The 24,711-nt window shown below is 37.3% G+C and overlaps 1 protein-coding gene and 2 pseudogenes across 8 annotated transcripts in view; all 3 read left to right on the forward strand.

Moving 5' to 3' along the window:
- The window catches only part of UNC13B (unc-13 homolog B), a 232,387-nt gene that overhangs the window by 66,783 nt on the left and 140,893 nt on the right, over positions 1–24,711 (forward strand). For 6 of the 8 annotated variants that reach the window (XM_049116230.1, XM_025432435.3, XM_025432437.3 and 3 more), the window contains exons 4-7: positions 3,170–3,287; positions 4,486–4,609; positions 11,519–11,592; positions 17,118–17,175. The exons of 1 other annotated variant lie outside the window; for it this stretch is intronic. In XM_049116230.1, coding sequence (XP_048972187.1) covers positions 3,170–3,287; positions 4,486–4,609; positions 11,519–11,592; positions 17,118–17,175 — 374 coding nt within the window. The remainder of the gene's footprint in view (positions 1–3,169; positions 3,288–4,485; positions 4,610–11,518; positions 11,593–17,117; positions 17,176–24,711) is intronic. One more of the 8 variants, XM_049116231.1, reaches the window with a different exon arrangement.
- LOC112650641 (U6 spliceosomal RNA) lies at positions 6,657–6,750 on the forward strand (annotated as a pseudogene).
- On the forward strand, positions 21,014–23,152 carry LOC125756064 (40S ribosomal protein S15a-like; annotated as a pseudogene).

The raw sequence follows: 24,711 nt of genomic DNA on the forward strand, positions 1-24,711 counted from the left end.
TGCTATAAACATCAGGGTGCAGGTGTCCTGGCATTTCATTGCATCTGTATCTTTGGGGTAAATCCCCAGCAGTGCGATTGCTGGGTGGTGGGGCAGATCTATTTTTCACTCTTTGACGAACCTCCACACAGTTTTCCAGAGTGGCTGCACCAGTTCACATTCCCACCAACAGTGTAAAAGGGTTTCCTTTTCTCCGCATCCTCTCCAACATTTGTGGTTTCCCGCCTTGTTAATTTTCCCCATTCTCACTGGTGTGAGGTGGTATCTCATTGTGGTTTTGATTTGTACTTCCCTGATGGCAAGTGATGTGGAGCATTTTCTCATGTGCTTGTGGGCCATGTCTATGTCTTCCTCTGTGAGATTTCTGTTCATGTCTTTTGCCCATTTCATGATTGGGTTGTTTGTTTCCTTGCTGTTGAGTTTAATAAGTTCTTTATAGATCTTGGAAACTAGCCCTTTATCTGATACATCATTTGCAAATATCCTCTCCCATTCTGTAGGTTGTCTTTGAGTTTTGTTAACTGTTTCTTTTGCTGTGCAAAAGCTTCTTATCTTGATGAAGTCCCAATAGTTCATTTTTGCTTTTGTTTCTCTTGCCTTCATGGATGAATCTTGCAAGAAGTTACTGTGGCCGAGTTCAAAGAGGGTGTTGCCTGTGTTCTCCTCTAGGATTTTGATGGAATCTTGTCTCACATTTAGATCTTTCATCCATTTTGAGTTTATCATTGTGTATGGTGTAAGAGAGTGGTAAAATACAGCATCCATTCCTGATCAAAACTCTTCAGAGTGTAGGGATAGAGGGAACATTCCTCAACACCTTAAAAGCCATCTATGAAAAGCCCACACAGCAAATATCATTCTCAATGGGGAAGCACTGGGAGCCTTTCCCCTAAGATCAGGAGCAAGACAGGGATGTTCACTCTCACCACTGCTATTCAACATAGTACTAGAAGTCCTAGCCTCAGCAATCAGACAACAAAAAGAATTCAAAGGCATTCAAATCGGCAAAGAAGAAGTCAAACTCTCCCTCTTCACCGATGACATGATACTCTACATAGAAAACCCAAAAGACTCCACCCCAAGATTGCTAGAACTCATACAGCAATTTGGCAGTGTGGCAGGATACAAAATCAATGCCCAGAAGTCAGTGGCATTTCTATACACTAACAATGAGACTGAAGAAAGAGAAATTAAGGAGTCAATCCCATGTACAATTACACCCAAAAGCATAAGATACCTAGGAATAAACCTAACCAAAGAAGTAAAGGATCTATACCCTAAAAACCGCAGAACACTTCTGAAAGAAATTGAGGGAAGACACAAAGAGATGGAAAAATATTCCATGCTCATGGATTGGAAGAATTAATATTGTGAAAATGTTAATGTTACCCAGGGCAATGTACACGTTTAATGCAATCCCTATCAAAATACCATGGACTTTCTTCAGAGAGTTGGAACAAATTATTTTAAGATTTGTGTGGAATCAGAAAAGACCCCGAATAGCCAGGGGAATTTTAAAAAAGAAAACCATAGGTGGGGGCATCACAATGCCCGATTTCAGTTTGTATTACAAAGCTGTGGTCATCAGGACAGTGTGGTACTGGCACAAAAACAGACACATAGATCCATGGAACAGAATAGAGAATCCAGAAGTGGACCCTCAACTTTATGGTCAACTAATATTCCACAAAGGAGGAAAGACTATCCACTGGAAGAAAGAGTCTCTTCAATAAATGGTGCTGGGAAAATTGGACATCCACATGCAGAAGAATGAAACTGGACCACTCTCTTTCACCATACACAAAGATAAACTCAAAATGGATGAAAGATCTAAATGTGAGACAAGATTTCATCAAAATCCTAGAGGAGAACACAGGCAACACCCTTTTTGAACTCGGCCACAGTAACTTCTTGCAAGATACATCCATGAAGGCAAACGAAACAAAAGTAAAAATGAATTATTGGGACTTCATCAGGATAAGAAGCTTTTGCACAGCAGAGGATACGGTCAACAAAACTCAAAGACAACCTACAGAATGGGAGAAGATATTTGCAATGACGTATCAAGGGCTAGTTTCCAAGATCTATAAAGAACTCATTAAACTCAACAGCAAAGAAACTAACAATCCAATCATGAAATGGGCAAAAGACATGGAATGACTTCTTTAAAAAATTTTTTTTCCAAAGTATTACAGGAAAATCATTGTGTTTATCACTATCTTCTGAAAAACATTTTGTTTAAGTGACAGTATTTATTTTAACTGATAATGACTAATGGGTTCTCCAGGAGCTGAGTGGAGTGAACCGGCACACCTAGTGTCCCTTACCTGGCTTTGACCGCAAGTTCCTGTCAGACCTGGATCTCTTCAGGAGCCCTTTTACTTTTGCTTGAACCCCCTTTCATAAATCTTGTAAAGAAGCCTTGCCTTTCCCTAAGTTTCCTATGTACAGTTTGTAAATGTAAGTTGAGGGTAGTGTTACTATTAATAATAAACATATGAAACTTCTTAGTAAGGGTAGAAATTCTAGGCTTGCAGGCCTGGCAGTAATGCCCTCATTACTTACCCCCATTTGTGTGTGTGTATGTGAGAAAATGCATTAATCTAACCATATTTGTAGCTCCAGAGGAGAGAGGATGGATGAACAAAGGAATTTTTTTATGGATACTTAAATAGTTTTCTAGGAACCTAAAGAATGGTTGCAGCATTCTGGGACATTTTGGTTTTCCCCAAGAACAGGATCCTTGTGAGAAAGTATTCAAGGTTTAGCAAAACAGGAGATATAGATGTAGGAGATGTATATTGCATATTATCTGGCTTTTTTTTCAAGTTTTAGTTATTTTTAGTAATCTCTATACCCAACATAGGGCTCAAACTCACAACCCTGATACCAAGAGTCACATGTTCTTTTTTTTTTTTTTTTTTAATGTTTTATTTATTTATGATAGTCACAGAGAGAGAGGCAGAGACATAGGCAGAGGGAGAAGCAGGCTCCATGCATCAAGAGCCCGATGTGGGATTCGATCCCGGGTCTCCAGGATCGCGCCCTGGGCCAAAGGCAGGCGCCAAACCGCTGCGCCACCCAGGGATCCCAAGAGTCACATGTTCTTACTGAGCCTGCCTGGCATCCTTATCTGGCTTTCTTTTAAGGGCTTTCTTCTTTCCTTCAGTGAGATTAGTCGCCTGGACCTGGGTCTAAGTGTGGAAGTATGGAACAAAGGACTGATCTGGGACACCATGGTTGGGACTGTGTGGATTGCACTGAAGACTGTTCGTCAGTCGGATGAGGTCAGTCAATGCATTGTCAATTTGGAGGTACGGTTCTAGCCCATGCTTGTCCCCATCCTAGCTGCATTCAGCTAATATTCATCCATGCATCTTAGATTGTTCTGCCCCCCCCTTTCTAATTAGTGAGCATGCAACCAGCCTATTGAGCATGAACCTCAGTCAGAGGTTCAATGGATTTTATTTAAGTCTTGTCTTCTCTCTGTCCTATGACTGAACTCAGAGGTGCCAGAACATTTTTTTAGCCATATCAGATAGATATCCCCTTTTCAGGACTGTGTGTGAGAGAAGGATAGAGGGATTGGAGGGAGAAGGAAAAAAGAGGGGGAGTATGTTTGTGTATGTGATCTAGGATACCTGTGGTTTCTGTATTCCCCTCTAAGATACTATCCTGGGAGGGATCCCATTAAAATTCCTCAGCCTGGATCCTGTTCTCTTCTTTATTTCTTTGAATCACCAATTCCCAGGGAATTGGTTTCAATCTTCTGTCTTCCATATATAACCCTAACAGAGTTTAAGGAATTACTATGTGGGGCAATTGTTATTCATACTATCTCTATACATTATTCCAAGAGTGCTTTTCTACTTCATTTTCCCAGATCAAAACAACTCAGCATCATTTCCCCGATAGACAGTTACTCTGAACTTGGAAAAAATGTATTGTTTTCTTATTTGGTTTTAACATTGACTGCGTGTTTTCTCTAGGAGTATGGATATTGCAAGTGTGCCTCCCTTTCCTAAATTCTTTTAGTTCTGGCTAAGTCTCTACTTCCCCAGGCCGAGGGGTAGTTCATTTTTATTGTGGCTCCAGTTCAGGTGTACTTTAACTAGTAATGTTAGTAGCTCTTTACTGATTAGAAGTAGCAGCACTTATTAAGTGACACAGTCTTTAAAAATTGTGCAGATTAAATATTAATTTATGGAGATGTTTGGTTTTTGAGTTTGGTACTTCAGAATTCTATCTTCAGTGGTCTTTCAGAGAGCTGAGCAAAGTGATAGCTAATTGTCTACCAAAGAGGGAGAACAGAAACCACCTGGCTGTAGAAGCAGGTGGTGACACTGGTATATTTGCCTTATCAGGATGTGAGTGGTCCCCAGGAGCTCTCCAATAAGGACATTCAGAGAAAAACACCAGCTCTTAAACCAGGAGGAAGGGAGGCTTAAAGAAATTAAGTTTAATCTTAGATCTTTTTTTTTTTAGGAAGGGCCTGGGGAGTGGTCCACGTTGGAGGCAGAGACATTGATGAAAGATGATGAGATCTGTGGAACTAAAAACCCAACTCCTCATAAGATTTTGCTTGATACAAGATTTGAGCTGCCTTTTGGTGAGTTTATTGAACTGGACTTTGAAAACCATTTAATACTTTTTACCATATGGTTAACAATTGTTTGCTAGTCTCATTACTGTATTTTTTGTTTTGTCATCTATCTCCTTTGAGGGCATTTTGTCTTCTGCCCTAGTCCCTATAACACTACCCTAGGAATGGTGCAAACTGTAGAATGATACTCAGTAAAGAATCCACACTAAGTACATTCTCTTCAAGTCATTAGGTTTCTCTATTTTAATAACTTAGGAAATGCTTATTAGAGAACATCAGTAATTTGTTCTTTTAATAATTTAACATTCATTGGCTTAAAGTGAATATATACCTTGTGATTTGTCAATTTTAATATTGAAATAGCATTGATAAATAGAAAAGTATTTGAAAATACTTTTTAAGTCAGAAAGACACATGCCATATGATTTCACTCATATGTGGAATTTAAGAAACAAAATAGATGAACAGAGGGGAAGTAAAAGAAAAATAAGGTTAAAAACAGAGAGGGAGGCAAACCATAAGAGACTTCACTTTAGGAAACAAACTGAGGATTGCTGGAGAGATAGTGGGTGGGGAGATGGGGTAGTTGGTTGATGGGTATTAAGGAGGGCCCTTGATGTAATGAGCACTGGGTGTTATATGCAACTTGAAGAATCACTAAATTCTACCCCTAAACTAGTAATACACTAAATGTTAACTAAATTGAATTTAAATAAAAAATTTAAAACAATTTTTAGAAAACAAAAAAATACACGTTCATGGCAAAAATAGGCTTTTTAAAAAATATATAGTTTTGCTGGAGAGTAGATCTGTGGAGCTCCACACACTGTTAGTCCATCCCTCATTTTCTTTCATTTATTTATTTTTATCTTTTTAAATTTATTTATTTATTTATTTATTTATTTATTTATTAATTTATTATTTATTTATTTATTTATTTATTTATTCATTTCATTCGTTCGTTCGTTCATGAGAGAGACACACAGAGAGGCAGAGACACAGACAAAGGGAGAAGCAGGCCCCATGCAGGAAGCCTGACATGGGACTTGATCCCAGGTCTCCAGGATCACACCCTGGGCTGAAGGCGGTGCTAAACCGCTGAGCCACGCGGGCTGCCCTGTTTGTTTTTATTTTAAGTAGGCTTCACATCCGTCATGGGGCTTGAATTCACAATCCTAGGGTCAAGAGTTGCATGTTTCATCAACTGAGTCAACCAGGCGTCCCCTCCCCACCATTGCATTTTAAACAGATATTTCTCTCTTACAATACTGTATCACTTATATTGTGTCATTGCTGGCAGTATACATTTCTATCTAGATTTTGAGTTTCATGAGGGCTCTTGTGTACCTTATTTTGATATCTTTAGAGTTTGCTTGGCATGTAATAGTGTCTGATAAATGTTTTTTTTTAATTTTTAAAAATTTTGAAATTAATTTTTAAAAATTTATTCATGAGAGAGAGGCAGAGACATAAGCATGGCTCTCTGCCTCTCTCTAATCTCATGAATAAATAAATAAAAGTTTTAAAAGATAATAAAAAATAAAGAGTCCTTCTAAAGGAAGAATTTTAGCTTACAGTGTGCCATATTTTGGCAATGAAATTTTTTTTCGGATAATTCATAAGCCCATGAAATATTTTATTCAGTTATATACCATTAACTTTTAAAAGTAGTAATGTGATTTTTAAATTTTTTTTATTTTTTATTTTTTGTAATGTGATTTTTTTAAAAGATTTTATTTATTTATTCATGAGAGACACAGAAAGAGAGTGGCAGAGACATAGGCAGAGGGAGAAGCAAGCTCCATGCATTGAGCCCGATGTGGGATTCAATCGTGGAACTCCAGGATCATGCCCTGAGCCGAAAGCAGACACTTAACCACTGAGCCACCCAGGCGTCCCGTGATTTTTTTATTATGTTCAAAGTTTAGAAAATACATGTACGCAAAAAAAAAAAACCAAAAAAAATAACAAATAAACATTAACATATGATCTCACGAACTGGAGATTTTTTAATGTGTTGATATGTTTCTTTTATTTAAAATTTATTTATTGGGTGCTCGCTTCGGCAGCACATATACTAAAATTGGAACGATACAGAGAAGATTAGCATGGCCCCTGCGCAAGGATGACACGTAAAATTTATTTATTGGGATCCCTGGGTGGCGCAGTGGTTTAGCGCCTGCCTTTGGCCCAGGGCGCGATCCTGGAGACCCGGGATCGAATCCCACGTCAGGCTCCCAGTGCATGGAGCCTGCTTCTCCCTCTGCCTGTGTCTCTGCCTCTCCCTCTGCCTGTGTCTCTGCCTCTCTCTCTCTCTGTGTGACTATCATAAATTAAAAAAAAAAAAAAAAAAAATTAAAATTTATTTATTTATTTATTTATTTATTTATTTATTTATTTATTTGAGATAGGGGAAGAGGGGCAGAGAGAGAGGCAAAGAGAATCTCAAGCAGACTCCATGCTGAGTGCATCATAGGGCTTGATTTCATGACCCTGAGATCATGAGCTGAGCTGAAACCAAGAGTTAGATGCTTAACCAACTGTAACATTGAGGCACCCCTGATATGTTTCTTTTAGTTTTTTAATGCACTTAATAGTTATTCCTATAAAATAGTACAAATATATTATATTTTAACTTGTTTTACTCACTAATTACATAGTTAAATAATTGCTCACAAAATAAATGCTATTCCTCTATAATATTTTTGGTGGTTGATTTTATTTTATTGTATGAACTTATAATAATAATAATAATATTTGTTGGCCGATTACTGTGTGCCAGTATGTATATCACTAAACATTTTTACATAGTATCTCATATAATCCTCATTTCAATCCTTCAAGGTAGATCCAACTATGATCTGATTATGAGGAAATGGAGGCACAGAGTATTTAAATCCTTTGCCCAAGATCACATAGCTAGTAAGTAGGAAAGTGAGGATTTAAACTTGAATGATTTGGCTTTGGAAACTGGGCTTTTAATTTAAACTATAATACATTTAACCATTTTTCTTGCTGTGGATTTTGATTGTTCAAAGTTTGTACTGTTATAAATAGTACTGCAAGGGGAACCTGGGTGGCTCAGTCAGTTAAACATCTGCCTTCATTGGCCTTAGTCTCAGGTCATGATTCTAGGGTCCTGGGATGGAGCCCTGCCACCAGCTCCCTGCTCAGCTGGTACTCAGCCCAACCTTGTGTGTGGGCTTACATGCTCTCTCTTCTCAAAGAAAATCTTTTTGAAAAAAATAGTACTACAAGAAAGATCCTTGTAGCTCCACATTAAAAAAAAAAAAAACTATTTTGAGGATTGAGGCAATAATTCATGCACAATGGTCTTTTTTTTTTTTTTTTTAAAGTTACCCATGGGAGGAAAAATTAAGTCTTCCTCACAAATATGTTCTCTTCCCTATAGACTACCATGATTAGTACTTTCTTGTGTATCTTTTCAGTCAATTTTTGAATATATAAGTACATATATAAATTCTAACCTTTAAATTTATTTATTTATTTACTTTTAAAAAGATTTTATTTATTTGAGAGTGAAAGAGAGTGTAGCGTGCAAGCACATGAGCAGGGGGAAGGGGCAGAACAGAGAGGGAGAAGCAGACTCCCCACTGAGCAGGGAGCCATGACCTGAGCCAGTGCTTAACTGCCCCAACCTCTTTTTATAATACAGTAGTAGGATATTTGTTGTATCTTGCTATTTTCCACTTAATAATGTACCTTAAGAATCATTCTACATCAGAACATATAAACAGCCCTTCTTCCCCTGTCATTTCTTTTTAATAAGTGCAGAATACACATTTTGTGGATGAGGTAGTTCTATAAATTAGGTTATCCATTACTTGAAGGTTTTATTACAAAACATGAAGATATTGGCACCAGTTGGTGAAAAGCTGTTTGAGGGGAAGGAGGTGAAATTTTGGATTAGAGGGACAAAGGAGAGGGGCTGAATTTGATTTCTTCATGTGGACTACTGGAAAGTCTGTTTAAATGTCTCCAAAGTTGATCTGATCCATATATTGCCTCACTGTTGTGTTAGGTATATGGAATATACTTGATGTTTTTTGTTTTTGTTTTCGTTTTTTTTACTTGATGTTTTTAGAAGTGGGTTTTTTTTTTTTAAGTTACAGTCTTAAACATATAGAAATGAGGATGTACTATAATTTTTTTCTTGACTCCTTTTTTTATTGTTGTAAAATCACATAACATAAAATTAACTGTCTTAATCATTAAGTGTAATGTTCACTGATATTAACACATTTATGATGTGCAACCATTACTGCCATTCACATCCATAACTCTTTCGATCATGTAAAACTGGAACTCTATACCCATTAAACTAACTTCCCCATTCTCCCCTCTCCCTGTTCCAACCCCTGGCAATCACCATTTTACATTCTGTCTCAGATTTTAACTGCTCTAAGTATTTCATGTAGGTGGGATCATATAGTACTTGTCCTTTTGTAACAGGTTTATTTCATTTAGTGTAAAGTCCTCAAGGTTCATTCATGTTGTGGCATGTGTCCTTTTCAAGGCCGAGTCATATTCCATTGAATGTATATACTACATTTTGCTTATCCTTTCATTCATTGATGGGTAATTGAGTTGCTCTCACATTTTAGCTATTGTGAATAATGCTGCTATGAACTTAGGTCTACAAGTAACTCTCTGAGATTCTGCTTGCAATTCTTTTGTGTATATACTGAGAAATGGAATTGCTAGATCATATAGTAATTCCATTTTTAATTTCTTAAAGATATCGCCATGCTGTTTTTCATGTGGCTTATCATTTTATACTCCCATCAACCATATACAAGGGTTCCAGTTTCTCCACATCCTCATCAACATTTGTTATTTTCTCTTTTTTTAGAGTGGCCATCCTAATGGGTGTTAAGTGGAAACTCATTGTAGTCTTGATTTGTATTTTCCCTAATAATCAGTGATATTGAGCGTCTTTTCATGTGCTTATTGGCTATTTGCTTTTTTTAAAGATTTTATTTATTCATTCATGAGAGAGAGAGAGAGAGAGAGGCAGAGAGAGAGAGAGGCAGAGACACAGGTAGAAAGAGAAGCAGGCTCCATGCAAGGAACCCAGGTGGGACTTGATCCCCGGGTCTCCAGGATCATGCCCTGGGCTGAAGGTGGTGCTAAATCGCTGAGCCACGTGGGCTGCTCCTTATTGGCTATTCGTATATCTTCTTTGGAGAAATGTCCATCAAGTCCTTTGTGATTTTTGAATTGAGTTTTTGTTTTATTGTCCTTAAGTTTTAGGAGTTCTCTATCATTGTGGGCATTAATTCCTTATCAGATACATTTTGTAAATATTTTCTCCCATTCTATGGGTTACTTTTTTGTTCTGTTGATACTATCTTTTTTTTTTTGATACTATCTTTTGATGCAGAAAATTTTATTTTCATGAAGTCTTGTTTGTCTGTTTTTTCTGTTGTGACCTGTACCTTTGGTGTTCTAAGAGATCAGTGCCAAATCCATAGTTATGCAGCTTTTGCCCTATGTTTTCTTTTAAGAATTTTATAGTTTTAGGTATTAAATTTAGGTCTTGATTGATTTTGAATTAATCTTTCTCTGTGGTATTAGGTAGAAGTCCAGCTTCATTCTTTTGCATCTGGATATCCAGTTTTCCTAACATCATTTGAAAGACATTTTCCCCTATTAAGTGTTCTTGGTACCCTTGTCAAAAAAATCATTTGACTGTGTATGTGAAGGTTTATTTCTGGGCTGTTTTATTGCTTTGTATGTCTGTGCCATGCTCTTTTGATTACTGTAGTTTTGTAGTAAGTTTTGAAATTAGGAAATTTGGGTCCTCCAGTTTTGTTCTTCCTTTTCAAGATTGTTTTAGCTATTTGGGGTTACTGAGATTCTGTATGAATTTTAGAATGAGGTTTTCTTTCCTTTCTTTTTTCTTTTTCCAGTTAATGGGTAACTTTATTTTCTTTTTCTTTTCAAAATTTTATTTTAAATTCTGGTTAGTTAACATACACTGCAATATTGGTTTCAGGAGTAGAATTCAGTGATTCACCAGTTACTTAAAACACCCAGTGCTCCTCATAACAAGTGCCCTCCTAATGTCCATCATCTGTCTGGCCCATCCCCCACCCACATCCTTCCATCAACCCTCAGTTCTCTATCTTTCAGAGTCTCTTATGGTTTGTTCCCTTCTTTCTTTTATTTTTCCTTCGCATATGTTCATCTTAAATTCCACAGATGAGTGAAATCATGTGGTATTTGTCTTTCTCTAACTTATTTTGCTTAGCATAATATACTCTAGCTCCATCCACATTGTAGCAAATGGCAAGATTTCATTCTTTTTTATTATTTTAAAAATTATTTTTATTTTTGAAGGAGAGAGAGCGTATACATGCATGTGAGTTGGGTGGGGGTGGGGGTAAGAGGCAGAGGGAGAGAGAATCTTAAACAGACTCCATGCCTAGCTCAGAGCCCAACCCTGAGATCATGACCTGAGCCGAAATCAAGAGGTGGATGCTTAACTGACTGAGCCACCCAGGTGCCCCAAGATTACATTCTGTTTGATGGCTGGGTAATATTCCATTGTATAATGGAATATTCCATTCCACACACACACACCACATCTTCTTTTTCCATAGAATGAGACTTTCTATGTCTGCAAAAAAACAGATTTTGATAGCGATGCATTATGTAAATCATACTGGGTAGTGTTGACATTTTAACAATATTAAGTGTCCTAATCCAATGGAAATAATAGTACATTACTTTGTTTTCTGTGAAGATTCAAGATCATGTTTATGGCAAGAACCAAGTCACCAGTAAAATTAGTCCGTCACTTTCTAATTTTGATTATTTGATGGAAAAAGGATTATTGACCCACAAACAAATTAATAATCTAGTAACATAGTTTCTTCTTTTTTGTGGTAGATATCCCAGAGGAGGAAGCCAGATATTGGACCTACAAATTGGAACAAATCAATGTCTTGGAAACTGACAGTGAGGTAGGAATTGCCTTATTTGTGATACAGAGAGATGGAGAAAATTTCTTTCTAGGATGCTTTATAGTTTGTTAAGGGAGGGGCCCAGAAACATGTTGAAAAATGAAAGAATTAAAAAAAAAACGAAAAATGAAAGAATTTAAGCTACATTAAAGAACAAAGGGAGCTGGAAGGAATCATTCATTAGAAAGATCTAACTCCCACTTTTTCTATTTTTCTCATTGTCCCCCATAAATGGCTGAGTTGGCTTTTAGTCTGGCTCTAGTAAGTGAGAACTTATACTAGGGAAACTGTCCTCTTGTTACACAGACAACATTTCTTCCAATTCCCAGATTTTTGGATAAACAATTGACCCTTGAATAACAGGAATTTGAACTGTGTGGGTGCACTTACAGTTTTTTTTTTTTTTCTGATAAATGCAGTATAATTCTGTAAATGTATTTACTCTTATGATTTTAACTTTTTTTCTCTAGCTTATAAGAATATAGTATGTAATACATAAAAGATACAAAATATGCTTTAATTGACTGTTTATTGGTAAAGCTTCCCATCTGCAGTAGGCTATTAGTAGCTAGGTTTTTGGGGGATCGGAAGTTAATATGTGAACTTTTGCCTGTGTGGAAGGTCAATGCCACTAGTCCCCCATTGTTCAAGAGTCAACTGTATATTGTTATTTGTATGTTCTTTTTAGGGATGCTTGGGCTATTAAATGCTTGGTCCTATCCTTCTCTCCAGAGATAAATCTGGTGCACAGTAGGGAACTCAGTCTGGGCCATCAGCAATGGGGAATGTTTTTGTTACTGGTGGTGGAGGGAAAAGATCAGATTTTCATTTTTGGACATGTTGGGCTGTTACAAAATTGGTCTGATTATAAGGTAGAATTTGGAGTGCCAGCAAATATTTCAATGGAAATGTCTGATAAGCAACTTCATTAAAGAATATGAAGGTCAGGATTAGATAGGGTGAGGAGCTATAGGCATAGAGTTTGGATACATGAACATAAGTGCATTTGGAGTCAGCAAATACATTTTCTTTTCTTTTCTTTTTTTTTTTTTTAAGTGGTGTATCACCATGAATTGTGGATTTTGATATCATTGATTTGTTTTTAATCCATTGCAGTCATTGTTCTTTTTGATACTAAAATCATCTCATCTTTGGTTAGTGGGATATTCAACTTGGATTCTTTTTTTTTTTTTTTAAAGATATAAAAAAAAATAAAAGATATTATTTATTTATTCATGAGAAACACAGGCAGAGGGAGAAGGAGAAGCAGGCTCCCTATGGGGAGCCTGATGTGGGACTAGATCCCAGGACCCTGAGATCACGCCGACCCAAAGGTAGACACTCAGCCGCTGAGCCATCCAGGCGTCCCTCAAGTTGGATTCTGTGTGCTTTTTTTCCCTGTTTTTATCATGGAAAATTTTAAGGAGATATAAAAATAGAGGGAATAATAAAATGAAACTTGTACACTTACTCCTAAGATTCAGTAATTATCAAGATTTTGTCACATTTGGCTGCAAAATCATTTAAAAAACACAATGTAGAATCTTATCTTTTTATTCTCTGATGTGTATATAGCAGTTCCCATACCCAGGAACCCCTTGAGTCAGACACACTAAATTAAGACTAGCTTAGGGATCTCCCACTTGATAGAGTTGAATTGTACCACCATTTATTACTTTTCTTACTCATGGGCAATTAAATTTCACTAGTACAAATGTATGCTGCAGTGAACATTTTTGAGTCTATTTTTCCATGTTTATGTATAAAAGATTCTTTGGGTATATACCCAGGAAGTAGAATTGCTTGGTTGTGGGGTATGCCCTGTTTAGTCATACTAGATATTGTAAATTGTTCTCCAAAATAACTCTACCAATTTATATTCCATTTTCCTGCTTCTCTGTATACTTACTGATACTTGATATTACCAGATTAAAAATTTTTGCTAATTTAATAAGTTTAAACCATTGTTGTTTTAATCTGTTTTTCTCTGTTTATTGATAACATTCATTCATTCATTTATTTGACAAATTACTTACCAAACACTAAATACCAGGCATTGTTTTAGATGCTTGATAAACATCAAAGGTTAAACAAAGAGCCCTGTTCTCATAGATCAAATAGGAGGAGGCAGACAATAAGTAGGATCGTAATAAATATAGTAAGTGTTAAAGTTTGAGAAGTGCTATGGGGGGAAACCTGTTTTCACCAGGTAGTTTTGCATTTTTTTTGTTAGATATTCATTCCTAATCATGGTATTCTAAAAAAATTACATTTTCTAATAGTTCATTTTTGTTATAAGGCAAAGCTTTGTTGTTCATTTTTAGTATTGATCTTATTCAGCAATTTAAAAAATTTAATTACAGTATAATTTTAATTACAGCATTATATTAGTTTCAAGTGTACAATATAGTGATTGAACAGTTCTCTGTATTACTCAGTGCTCATCACGATAAGTGTACTCTTAATCCCCTTCATCCTAGTTTATCTCCCCTACCTCTGATAACTATCAGTTTGTTCTCTATGTTTAAGAATCTGGTTTTTGGTTTGTCTCTTTTTTTATTGTTGTTCATTTGTTTCTAAAATTCCACATATGAGTGAAGTTGTATGGTATCTGTCTTTTACTGACTTATTTCACTTATTAATATACTCTTTAGATCCATCCATGTTGTTGCAAGTGGCAAGATTTCATTATTTTCTGTGGCTGATTAATATCCCATTGTGTATATATACCGCATCTTCTTTTTCCATTCATCTATCCATGGACACTTGGGTTACTTCCATAATTTGACTATTGTAAATAATGCTGCTTTAAACATAGGGGTGCATACATCCTTTCAAATTAGTGTTTTTATACATTTGGGTAAATATCTAATAGTGGAATTACTGGATCATATGGTAGTTCTATTTTTAACTTTTTGGGAACCTCTATACTGTTTTCCACAATGGTTACACCAGTTTACATTCCCACCAGCAGAGGGATCTGTCTTTTATTCCTTATTGGAATTAGTAATAGCAGTATCTACCTCTGATACTTGTATCATAGTTTATTGCTTTAAAGTACTTCACATATAAAAGTGTATTTACATATAAAAAGTGTTTTGTGTTTTGGATTCAACTACTTGTAGTGCCCTGTACCATTAATACTCCTATGTAAGCTGCCATAAACTTTTGTCGAGATTATTGCAGTAATTAGTCTTTCCCTCTTGTTCCCTACAGTTTATCTCACACAGCAGTAGGACTTTTTTTTTTTGTATATAATTTTTTATTGGAGTTCGATTTGCCAAAATATAGCATAACAGTACTCATCCCGTCAAGTGTCCCCCTCAGTGCCTGTCACCCAGTAACCCCATCCCCCTGCCCACCTCCCTTTCTACCACCCCTTGTTTGTTTCCCATTGTTAGGAGTCTCTCATGTTCTGTCACCCTCTCTGATATTTCCCACTCATTTTCTCTCCTTTCCCCTTTAATCCCTTTCACTTTTTTATATTCCCCAAATGAATGAGACCATATAATGTTTGTCCTTCTCCGATTGACTTACTTCACTCAGCGTAATACCCTCCAGTTCCATCCACGTTGAAGCAAATGGTGGGTATGTGTCATTTCTAATGGCTGAGTAATATTCCATTGTATACATAAACCACATCTTCTTTATCTATTCATCTTTCGATGGACACCGAGGCTCCTTCCACAGTTGGGCTATTGTGGACATTGAGCAGCAGGACTTTTAAAGTGTAGTCAAGTCATACCTCTCTTGGGTTTAAAAGCATAAATAGCTTCCTTTGGGGTGCCTGGATTCCTCAGTCAGTTGGGCAGTTGGATGTCTGCCTTTGGCGCGGCTCATGATCTCAGGGTCTTGGGATCCACCGCATTGGGCTCCCTGCTCAATGGGGAGTCTGCTTCTCCCTTTCCCTCTCCCTCTGTGGCTCTTCCTGCTTGTGCTCTCTCTGTCTGTCAAATAAAAAAAACTTTAAAAAAAATTATAAATGACTTCCCAATACACTAAAGTCCATAATCCTTACCATGACCTCTGTCAAGGCCTTTGTGTATAATGGGGTACTCAAGAGGTATCTGTTGAATGAGTGGCTCATTCATTGGCAGTGTTAGAGCGCTCTATCTTGCCTAGTACATCAGAGTGTAGTAATAAGTGACAGAGTCAGGATGAGAACTCCAGATCTCATGTTTACAAATTGCTGGACCAAATTATATTTTTTGAATCCTCCAATAGGCTCTGAATCAAACTATTTTTCAGACTGTATACCTGTGTTAACTTTTTCTTTCCTTTTTTCCTTTTATTTATTTATTCATGAAAGACACACAGAGAGAGGCAGAGATATAGGCAGAGGGAGAAGCAGGCTTCCTGCAAGGAGCCCAATGTGGGACTGGATCCTGGATCCTGGGATCATGCCCTGAGCCAAAGGCAGACGCTCAACCGCTGAACCACCCAGGCATCTCAAGCCACCCAGGCGCCCCTGTTGTTGTTGTTGTTCTTTTTTAAATTTAAGTTTAATTTATTCATGAGAGAGACACAGAGAGAGGCAGAGACATAGGCTGAGGGAGAAGCAGGCTCCCTCTGGGGAGCTCCATGTAGAACTTGATCCCAGAACCTTGGGATCATGACCACAGCCAAAGGCAGATGCTCAACCACTGGGCCATTCAGGCACCCCTGTGTTAACTTGTTTACCTGCTCATCCTTAAGACTTACATTTAGTTCTGATCTCTCTTTTTTTTTTTTTTAAAGATTTTTAAAAAATTTATTCATGAGAAACAGAGAGAGAGAGAGAGAGAGAGAGAGAGACAGGCAGAGAGAGAAGCAGGCTCCACGCAAGGAGCCCGACGTGGGACTTGATCCCTGGTCTCCAGGATCACACCTCACACCCTGGGCTGCAGGCGGCGCTAAACCACTGCACCATCGGGGCTGCCCAGTTCTGATCTCTTTTATAGAACTTTTTTTTTTTTTTGGCTTCAATAATCTGTTTTTATGGTTGTGATGGTGGTGTTGGGTTGGGGAGACTAGAGTATAAGTTGGAAGAGGACTCTAGTAGATTTTAGATATTGTGTTACGTGTTTAAGTAATTTCCCTTCCCACATGACCTTGTGAGAGAAGTGCTATTACATTTTTAAAGATGAGAAAACTCACTTTTAGAGAGATTTTCAGTTCCATCACCCAAATGGAGAAATTTATACAAGATCCATAAGAAAACTCAGAGGACTGAGCTTCAAGCTTTCTAAGGCACCTCTAAGTCTTCTACAGCTGCCTGGCAGAGCTGGTTCATACCCAGGTGCCCTTGGTTGGAACAATCTCTGCTATCCTGCTTTAGCCTGTTGCATTGGGCAAAAGCCACATTTCATAGTCTGGCCTCTGTGTCAGGGTCACGTAGGTGAATGAGCAGGATGATCTGTTTCTGTTCAGTAAAAATTTAACTCTAGTCAAAACCTAAGCCTTTTACATATTGCTGTGATCCCCCCCCCCCCCCCACTTGGACCTCTTATCTGTGTTTTTTTTTTCTTTCTCCTTTCTGCTTCTAGTATTCTATTCAAGAAGAAAGCCAGAGGAAGCCATTGCCCACTGCTGCCGCCCAGTGTTGTAAGTGAGAAACTTGTCTCTGAATGTCTTTAATCACAGCTTTCTGTCAGTTCTCCAAACATGACTTTTTTTGAGTTGGGGAGGTTGGAGATGTAAACAGAAGATATTCTGGAAGCACACCTATTCAGGTTTATATCTCCAGTGGTTATCTGACCATAGCTTTAGAAGAGTCCTTTTGATTTTGTGTGGCTGTAGGCAGGGCAATGATGCTCATCTTTTATCTCCATTTGCAAGCTGTTACCCACGGAGGAATGATTTTCCCCCCATTTTTCTTTTAATTTTCCCCCCATTTTATCCCCTTTACCTGTTACTGTTCTTTAAAGCTCAGTTTAAATGTCAATATAATGTCATCCCTCCTGGGAAGTCTTCTTTCTGTTTCCTCCTTCCCCCAGGTCTAGCTTAGGTGTCTTTCTTTTGCTTCCATAGTATCCTGTACATACATTCATCATATAACCCATTATACATTATAATCTATGTATATTTCTTTGACAAGAACACAAAGTTTTTAAAGGCATAGACATTCTTCCATTTTATTTCTAGCGTCTTTCTCAGTATCTGATACATATAATGTAAGCCTCAATGAAGTTTGATAAATGATTGAGAGAACTCGTCATTTTTCTTGAAATTAATTTATCCAGACTTCAAAAATTCATTCTTGAAAGGAGCTGTGTATTGTTGGTATATTTCTACCTTCTCAGTTTCTCTCAAAATAGTCTGAGGTGACACTAACGAATTGACTTGGTATCTGTTGTCTTTACTTTTTCAACCTCTGGGAGTGTGTGTATGTTTTTCTTTTGTGTTACTATAGTTTTTCTGAACCAGATGCTAAACTCTTTACAACTGCTATTTGATAGTTGTAGTTATTGTAGTAATACTGGTAAAAATAAGAGCCATAGTAACTAACATATCTTGGGGTCTTACAATATGCCAGATGCTGCTATCAGAACTAAAATTATGTACTGACTTATTTAATCTTCAATAACCCTAAGACAGTTTTTACTGTTGTCCCATTTTTCAGATGAGGAAACTGAGGCATAAAGATATGGAGTATTTGCCACAAATCATATAGGTAGTAGATAGTGGAGTAAATATCCTAACACAGACAACTTGATTCCATATCCTATGCTTGCAACCATTATAACCTTCATAGTGAAAAGGAAAACCTCCATTCATGGTTTGTAAATCCCATAGGTTGTCTTCCATTTTATAGGCTACTTTCTTGATAAAAGTAAGACCAATGGCAGACTTCAACATATTTTCTTTCTTTAAAGAAAATTTTCTATTTTTTCTGACTTATTGCTCACTTTTTTCCCCCCTTTCCTTATAGATAGAACTAAGAATTTATCAAACATTTAGGGTCATAGGAGACCAGAAGAATCTGAATTGAAAACCAGGTTATAAATTAAAATCTATAGGTCCTTTCCAGAATTCATTGAAATGAGCTAATTTTGACCTTTTAAATTTTTATCTATCTATCTGTCTGTCTATCTATCTATCTATCTATTTATTTTTGGGAGAGAGACAGAGTGAGAACAAGACACAGAGGGAGAGAGAAAGAATCTTAAGCAGACTTCACAACCAGCCCAGAGCTGGTTGAGACATGGACCTCAGTCTCACAACCCTGAGATCATGACCTGAGCTAAAATCAAGAGTTAGACGCTTAACTGATTGAGCCGCTCAGGCAACCCTGACCTTTTTAATCTTTTGAACCTTTTTCCAGGACTTCTAATGAGATAAATGGAATGATTGAGATTTCACTTCCCATTCTGTCCTGCACCCATATGATGAAGTGCAGTTGAAATGATTAGAGATCAAATGCCAAGAGAGCTGGAGGAAATAAAAGGCCATAAATAATCAACAAGTTTATTAATTTTCATAAGCTTGTGGGCTAATTTATTTTTCTATGAATGGTCTGTTCCTGTCTTTTGACTATTCCCTCATATATTTTTATTTTGAAAATTTACAACAGAAAAGTTGAAAGTACAATATAATGAGCACCCATTTACCCTTTAGTGGTAAACATTTTGCCACATTTAGTCTGACTTGTTCCCACCTCTCTCTCATGTCTTTATCTCTGTCTCGGTATATACATACACAAAACTGTATGTATTTTCTGAATCATATAATCTTCAGACTTCATGACACATCAGCATGTATCTCTTTGGAAGTAAGACAGTCTATGTAACCAAAATACTATGATCAGACTCCAGAAGTTTAACACTGACCCAATAATATATCTAATATTTAGTGCATATTAAGAATTCCTTAATTCGGGATCCCTGGGTGGCGCAGCGCTTTGGCGCCTGCCTTTGGCCCAGGGCGATCCTGGAGACCCAGGATCGAGTCCCACGTCAGGCTCCCGGTGCATGGAGCCTGCTTCTCCCTCTGCCTGTGTCTCTGCCTCTCTCTCTCTCTCCGTGTGACTATCATGAATAAATAAATTTAAAAAAAAAAAAAGAATTCCTTAATTCTTTTTTTATTTTTTAAAAGATTTTATTTATTTATTCATGAGAGACAAATATTTTTTAAAAAGATTTTATTTATTTATTCATGAGAGACAGAGAGAGAGGCAGAGACATAGGCAGAGAGGAGAATCCAGTTCCTCGCAGGGAGCTCAATGTGGGACTCGATCCCTGGACCCTCAGGATCATGCCCTGAGCCAAAGGCAGATGCTCAACCGCTGAGCCACCCAGGTGTCCCAGTCCCCCAAATATTTTTATAGCTATTTTCCCCCCACTGTACGATCCAGTCAGAATTGCACACTTTATTTGGTTGTCCTGATTCTTTAATATCCTTTAATAATCATACAAAAGAATCCTTGCCGTTTTGGACATTTATGACATTGGTAAATAATATTTTAAACTTACATTAAAATTATAGCTATTTTTTTCCAATTAGAAAATCATTCAATTCAGCAGTCAAATTTTTGGAAGTTTATTAAAGTAAGTAATCAAGAGGCAGATAAAGATTTGTGCATAAAGATGTTGATTACAGATTATTTAAATAACAAAGTTTGAAAATCACTATAGTTAACAGTAAATGATTATAATCATAAGATTGGGCATTATGCATTTGTTTAAAATTATGCTTTGAATAATAAAAGGGACATTTTTATGAAACTTTAAGTTAAAGGGGCACCTGCGTGGCTCTATTGGTTAAGCATCTGACTCTTGGTGTCAGCTCAGGTCATGATTTCGGGGTAGTGAGATCGAGCCTGCTTGGGATTCTCTCTCTGTGCTCTTCCTCACTCACACATTCATATTTTCTCTCTCTCTCTCTCTCTCAAAAGAAAAATAAAACCTTAAAAAAAAAAACCCTTTAAGTTAAAAAGTATATAAAACTAGGGTGCCTGGCTGGCTTAGGCAATGGAACCTGTGACTCTTGATCTTGGGGTTGTGAGTTCAAGCCTCATGCTGATGTAGAAATTACTGAAAAATAAAATCTGTAAAAAAATATATAAAACTGTGTGTGTATGTGTGTGTGTGTGTGTGTGTGTAATTTAAAGCTTGTTGCTATGGATTGAATTGCATACCTGCAAAATTCATACCTTGAAGCCCTAGGCCCTGTATGACTGTTGGAGATAGGGCCTTTGAGGAGGTGATAAAGGTTAACTGAGATCATGAGAATGAGGCCCTAATCTGATAGGGCCAGTACCCTTATAAGAGGAAAGGACAACAGACTCTGTGTGAGGACATAGAAGCTGGCTGTCTGCTAGCCAGGAAAAAAAACCTTCACTAAGAATAAAATTAGCTGGTACCTTGATCTTGGACTTCCCAACTTCCAAACGGTGGGATACAAATATTTGTTGTGAAAGCCACTCATTCTACACTATTTTGTTATGGTAATCAGAGCAGATTAATAGAGATTTTGGTTCTAAGAGGTGGGATGCTGCAACAAACAAATACCTAAGAATATGGAAGTGGTTTTAGAACTGGGTGATAAGGAAAGCCTGGAAGAATTTCAAGGTGTTTGCTAGAAAAAGCCAAGATAGCTGTGAAGGGATAGGGATGTTGAAGCCATTCTGGAGTAGACTCAGGTGGAAGTAAGGAACAGTTGGTTTGTTGGCAGTCATTGTTACAAAGTGGCAACAAACTTGGCTGAATTGTTTATGAAAGGTAGAATTTGTAAGGTGATTTCTAAGCAAAGTATTGAAGATGTGGCTTGGGTCTTCCTTACTGCTTATAGTAAAATGACAGAGGAGAGAATTGAATTGAAGAAGGAATTGTTAAGTAAAAAACAAAACAAAACACCCAGAATTTAGAGATTTGGAATATTCTTAGCCTATTTATATTGATTAAAAAAAAAAAAGTTTGTTTTGAAGAGAACAGTAAAGAGAACATGGCTTTGGTTTATGGAGTTAACTAGCAAACTCAGCAGAATACAGGAGTAGAGATGGATTATACCAGCAGAGACACTGCCAGTTTGAACTAACAGGGATAAAAAAAGAGGGAGGCAATGAAAGGTGATGGACTTTTTGGATTCTACAGGATCAGACCATAACATTATTTGACTATGAACATGTGCCTTTCTTGAAGAAAGAGAAGAACGACCTGGAATGTGACTTAGAGAATATCAGAGCTGCCACTCCGAGCACAGGCCTAGTGGGCAATGCTGTGTTTCCTTCTCTTTTCAGAGGGAGGCCACTGAAGAGAGCCACGGGGTCAGGGCCATCCTGTAAGGGATGAGCTGCTACTCCAGTGGGCCTGAAAGGTGGGACATCAACCAAAGAGGCTTATTCTACTACCTTAAGATCTAATATGATTTGCCTTGCTAGGTTTTGAACTTGCTTAAGACCTGTTACCTCTTCCTTTTTTCCTTTTTCTTTCTTGTAGAATGGGAATCTCTCTCTTATGCAGGTCCCACCATTGTATTTTGAGAGCAAATAACTTGTTTGGTTTCACAGGTGCACAGCTGGAGAGGAATTTTGCCTCATGATGAATCATAACTGGAGTCTCACTCATATCTAGTAGATATTTAAGTGAGACTTCGGATTTTAGAGTTGAACTGGATTTAAGACTTGTGGGGCTGATGGGGTGGAAAAAATGTATGTTGTGTGCGCTAAAGATGTGAATTTTGGGGGGACCAGAGGTGGAATGCTGTGGGCTGAATTATAGTCCCCTAAAATTCATATGTTGAAGCCCTAAACCCCCAATGTGATTGTATTTAGAGAGAGAACCTATGAGGAGGTGTTAAAGGTTAAATGAGGTCATGGGAGGGGCTCTAGTCTAATAGGGCACCAGAACCCTCTCTACCATATGAGCACACAGCAAGAAGGTTTCCAAGGTAGGAGAGCTATCACTAGAAATTGAACCCTGCCAGAACCTTGATCTTTGACTTTTAAGCCTCTGGAAATTGTGAGAAAATAAATTTCTACTATTTAAGCACCCAGTCTTTATTATGGCAGCCCCGGCAGATTAATCTATGTGTATAACTGCCATCTTTCCATGCCATCATGATGGTGTGCATGAATGTCCTGGCAGAGGCTCTCAAGAGCATTAACAATGCTGAAAAGAGAGACAAATGCCAGGTTCTTATTAGGCCATGCTCCAAAGTCATCATCTGGTTTCTCACTGTGATAATAAAGCATGGTTACATTGGCGGATTTGAAATCATTGATGATCACAGAGCTGGGAAAATTGTGAACCTTACGGGCAGGTTAAACAAGTTTGGAGTGATCATCCCCAGATTTGATGTACAACTGAAAGATCTAGAAAAATGGTAGAATAACCTGCTCTCATCCCGCCAGTTTGGTTTCATTGTACTGACAACCTCAGCTGGGATCATGGATCAGAAGAAGTAAGACAAAAACACACAGGAGGGAAAATCCTGGGATTCTTTTTCTAAGGTTGTAATTCATATGTGCAAGTAAAATGCTTTAGTGGAGCAAAAGTGTATGTGTGTGTGTATATATATATATATATACACACACACACACACACACATACACATATATATGTATATAAATGTATTTATATATTTAGGGGGAAAATATCTGGAAATAGAAGTACCAAAATATTAATCAAATTTGTCTCTGGTATGTGGGATTGACATGTTTTTTTGGTTCTTCCCATTTTTTTAAAGATTTTTATTTATTATTATTATTATTTTTAAAGATTTTATTTATTCATTCATGAGAGACACAGAGAGAGACAGAGACACAGGCAGAGGGAGAAGCAGGCTCCATGCAGGGAGCCCGACGTGGGACTTGATCCCGAGTCTCCAGGATCACGACCTGGGCCGAAGGCAGTGCTAAACCGCTGAGCCACCCAGGTTGCCCAGATTTTTATTTATTTATGTGAGAGAGTAAGAGAGAGAAGGAAAGAGAAAACACAAAGGGAAAGGAAGAAGCAGACTCCCTGCTAAGCAGAGAGCCTGATGAAGGGCTCAATCCTAGGATCCGAATCATGATCTGAGTCGAAGGCAGACGCTTAATCAACTGAGTGACCCAGGTGCCCCTTTCCAATTCTAATCTAAAAGAAATCAATAAGTAGTTAGAAATGAAATTCCAGCAGGTTATTTTGAAGGATTCAAAAACTTATAACGTTTATATGGTACTACCTATTTTTTTCTTTCTTCTTTTAATTCAGTATAATTAACATAGAATGTTACATCCGTTTCACGTGTACAGTATAGTGATTCAGCAATTCTATACATGATGATAAATGTACTCTTAATTCCCTATAGCTATTTTACCTATTCCCCCACCCACCTCCCCTCTGGTGACTACCAGTTTGCTCTCTATAAAGAGTCTGCTTTTTGTTGTCTTTTTTTCTCTTTGTTCATTTTCTTAAATTCCACATATCGGTGAAATCATATGGTGTTTGTCTTTCTCTGACTTATTTCACTTAGAATTATGTCTTCTAGATTCATCTATGTTATTGTAAATGGAAGATTTCATTCTTTTTCTATGGCTGAGTAGTTTGCCATTATATATGTATACCATATCTTCTTTATCCATTCATCTATGGTATTAATGACTTTTTAACCCTCTTTTTGCATTTTTTGTTTTTTTTTGTTTTTTTTTTTTTATTTTTATTTTTTATTTTTTTTTTTAAATTTTTTTTTAATTTTATTTTATTTATTTATGATAGTCACATAGAGAGAGAGAGAGAGAGAGAGGCAGAGACATAGGCAGAGGGAGAAGCAGGCTCCATGCACCGGGAGCCTGACGTGGGATTCGATCCGGGGTCTCCAGGATCGCGCCCTGGGCCAAAGGCAGGCGCCAAACCGCTGCGCCACCCAGGGATCCCTTTTTGCATTTTTTGCATCTTAAATTTTTTAAATACTTAACGATGTGCTACCTTTTTTTTTTTTTTTTCAAAGAAATCTCTACACCCAACGTGGGGCTCAAACTCATGACCTCAGCTGAGATCAAGAGTCACATGCTCTACTGACTGAGCCAGACAGGCTCTCCCAACAATGTACTACTTTTAATAGCTAAAACTTATTAGGAAGAGTAATGGAATAATTGAGTCCTTGTTTTATTTTTTATTTTATTTATTAAATAAATTTATTTTTTATTGGTGTTCAATTTGT

The sequence above is a fragment of the Canis lupus genome, chromosome 11 (genome assembly GCF_003254725.2).
Source record: "Canis lupus dingo isolate Sandy chromosome 11, ASM325472v2, whole genome shotgun sequence".
Taxonomy (NCBI): domain Eukaryota; kingdom Metazoa; phylum Chordata; class Mammalia; order Carnivora; family Canidae; genus Canis; species Canis lupus.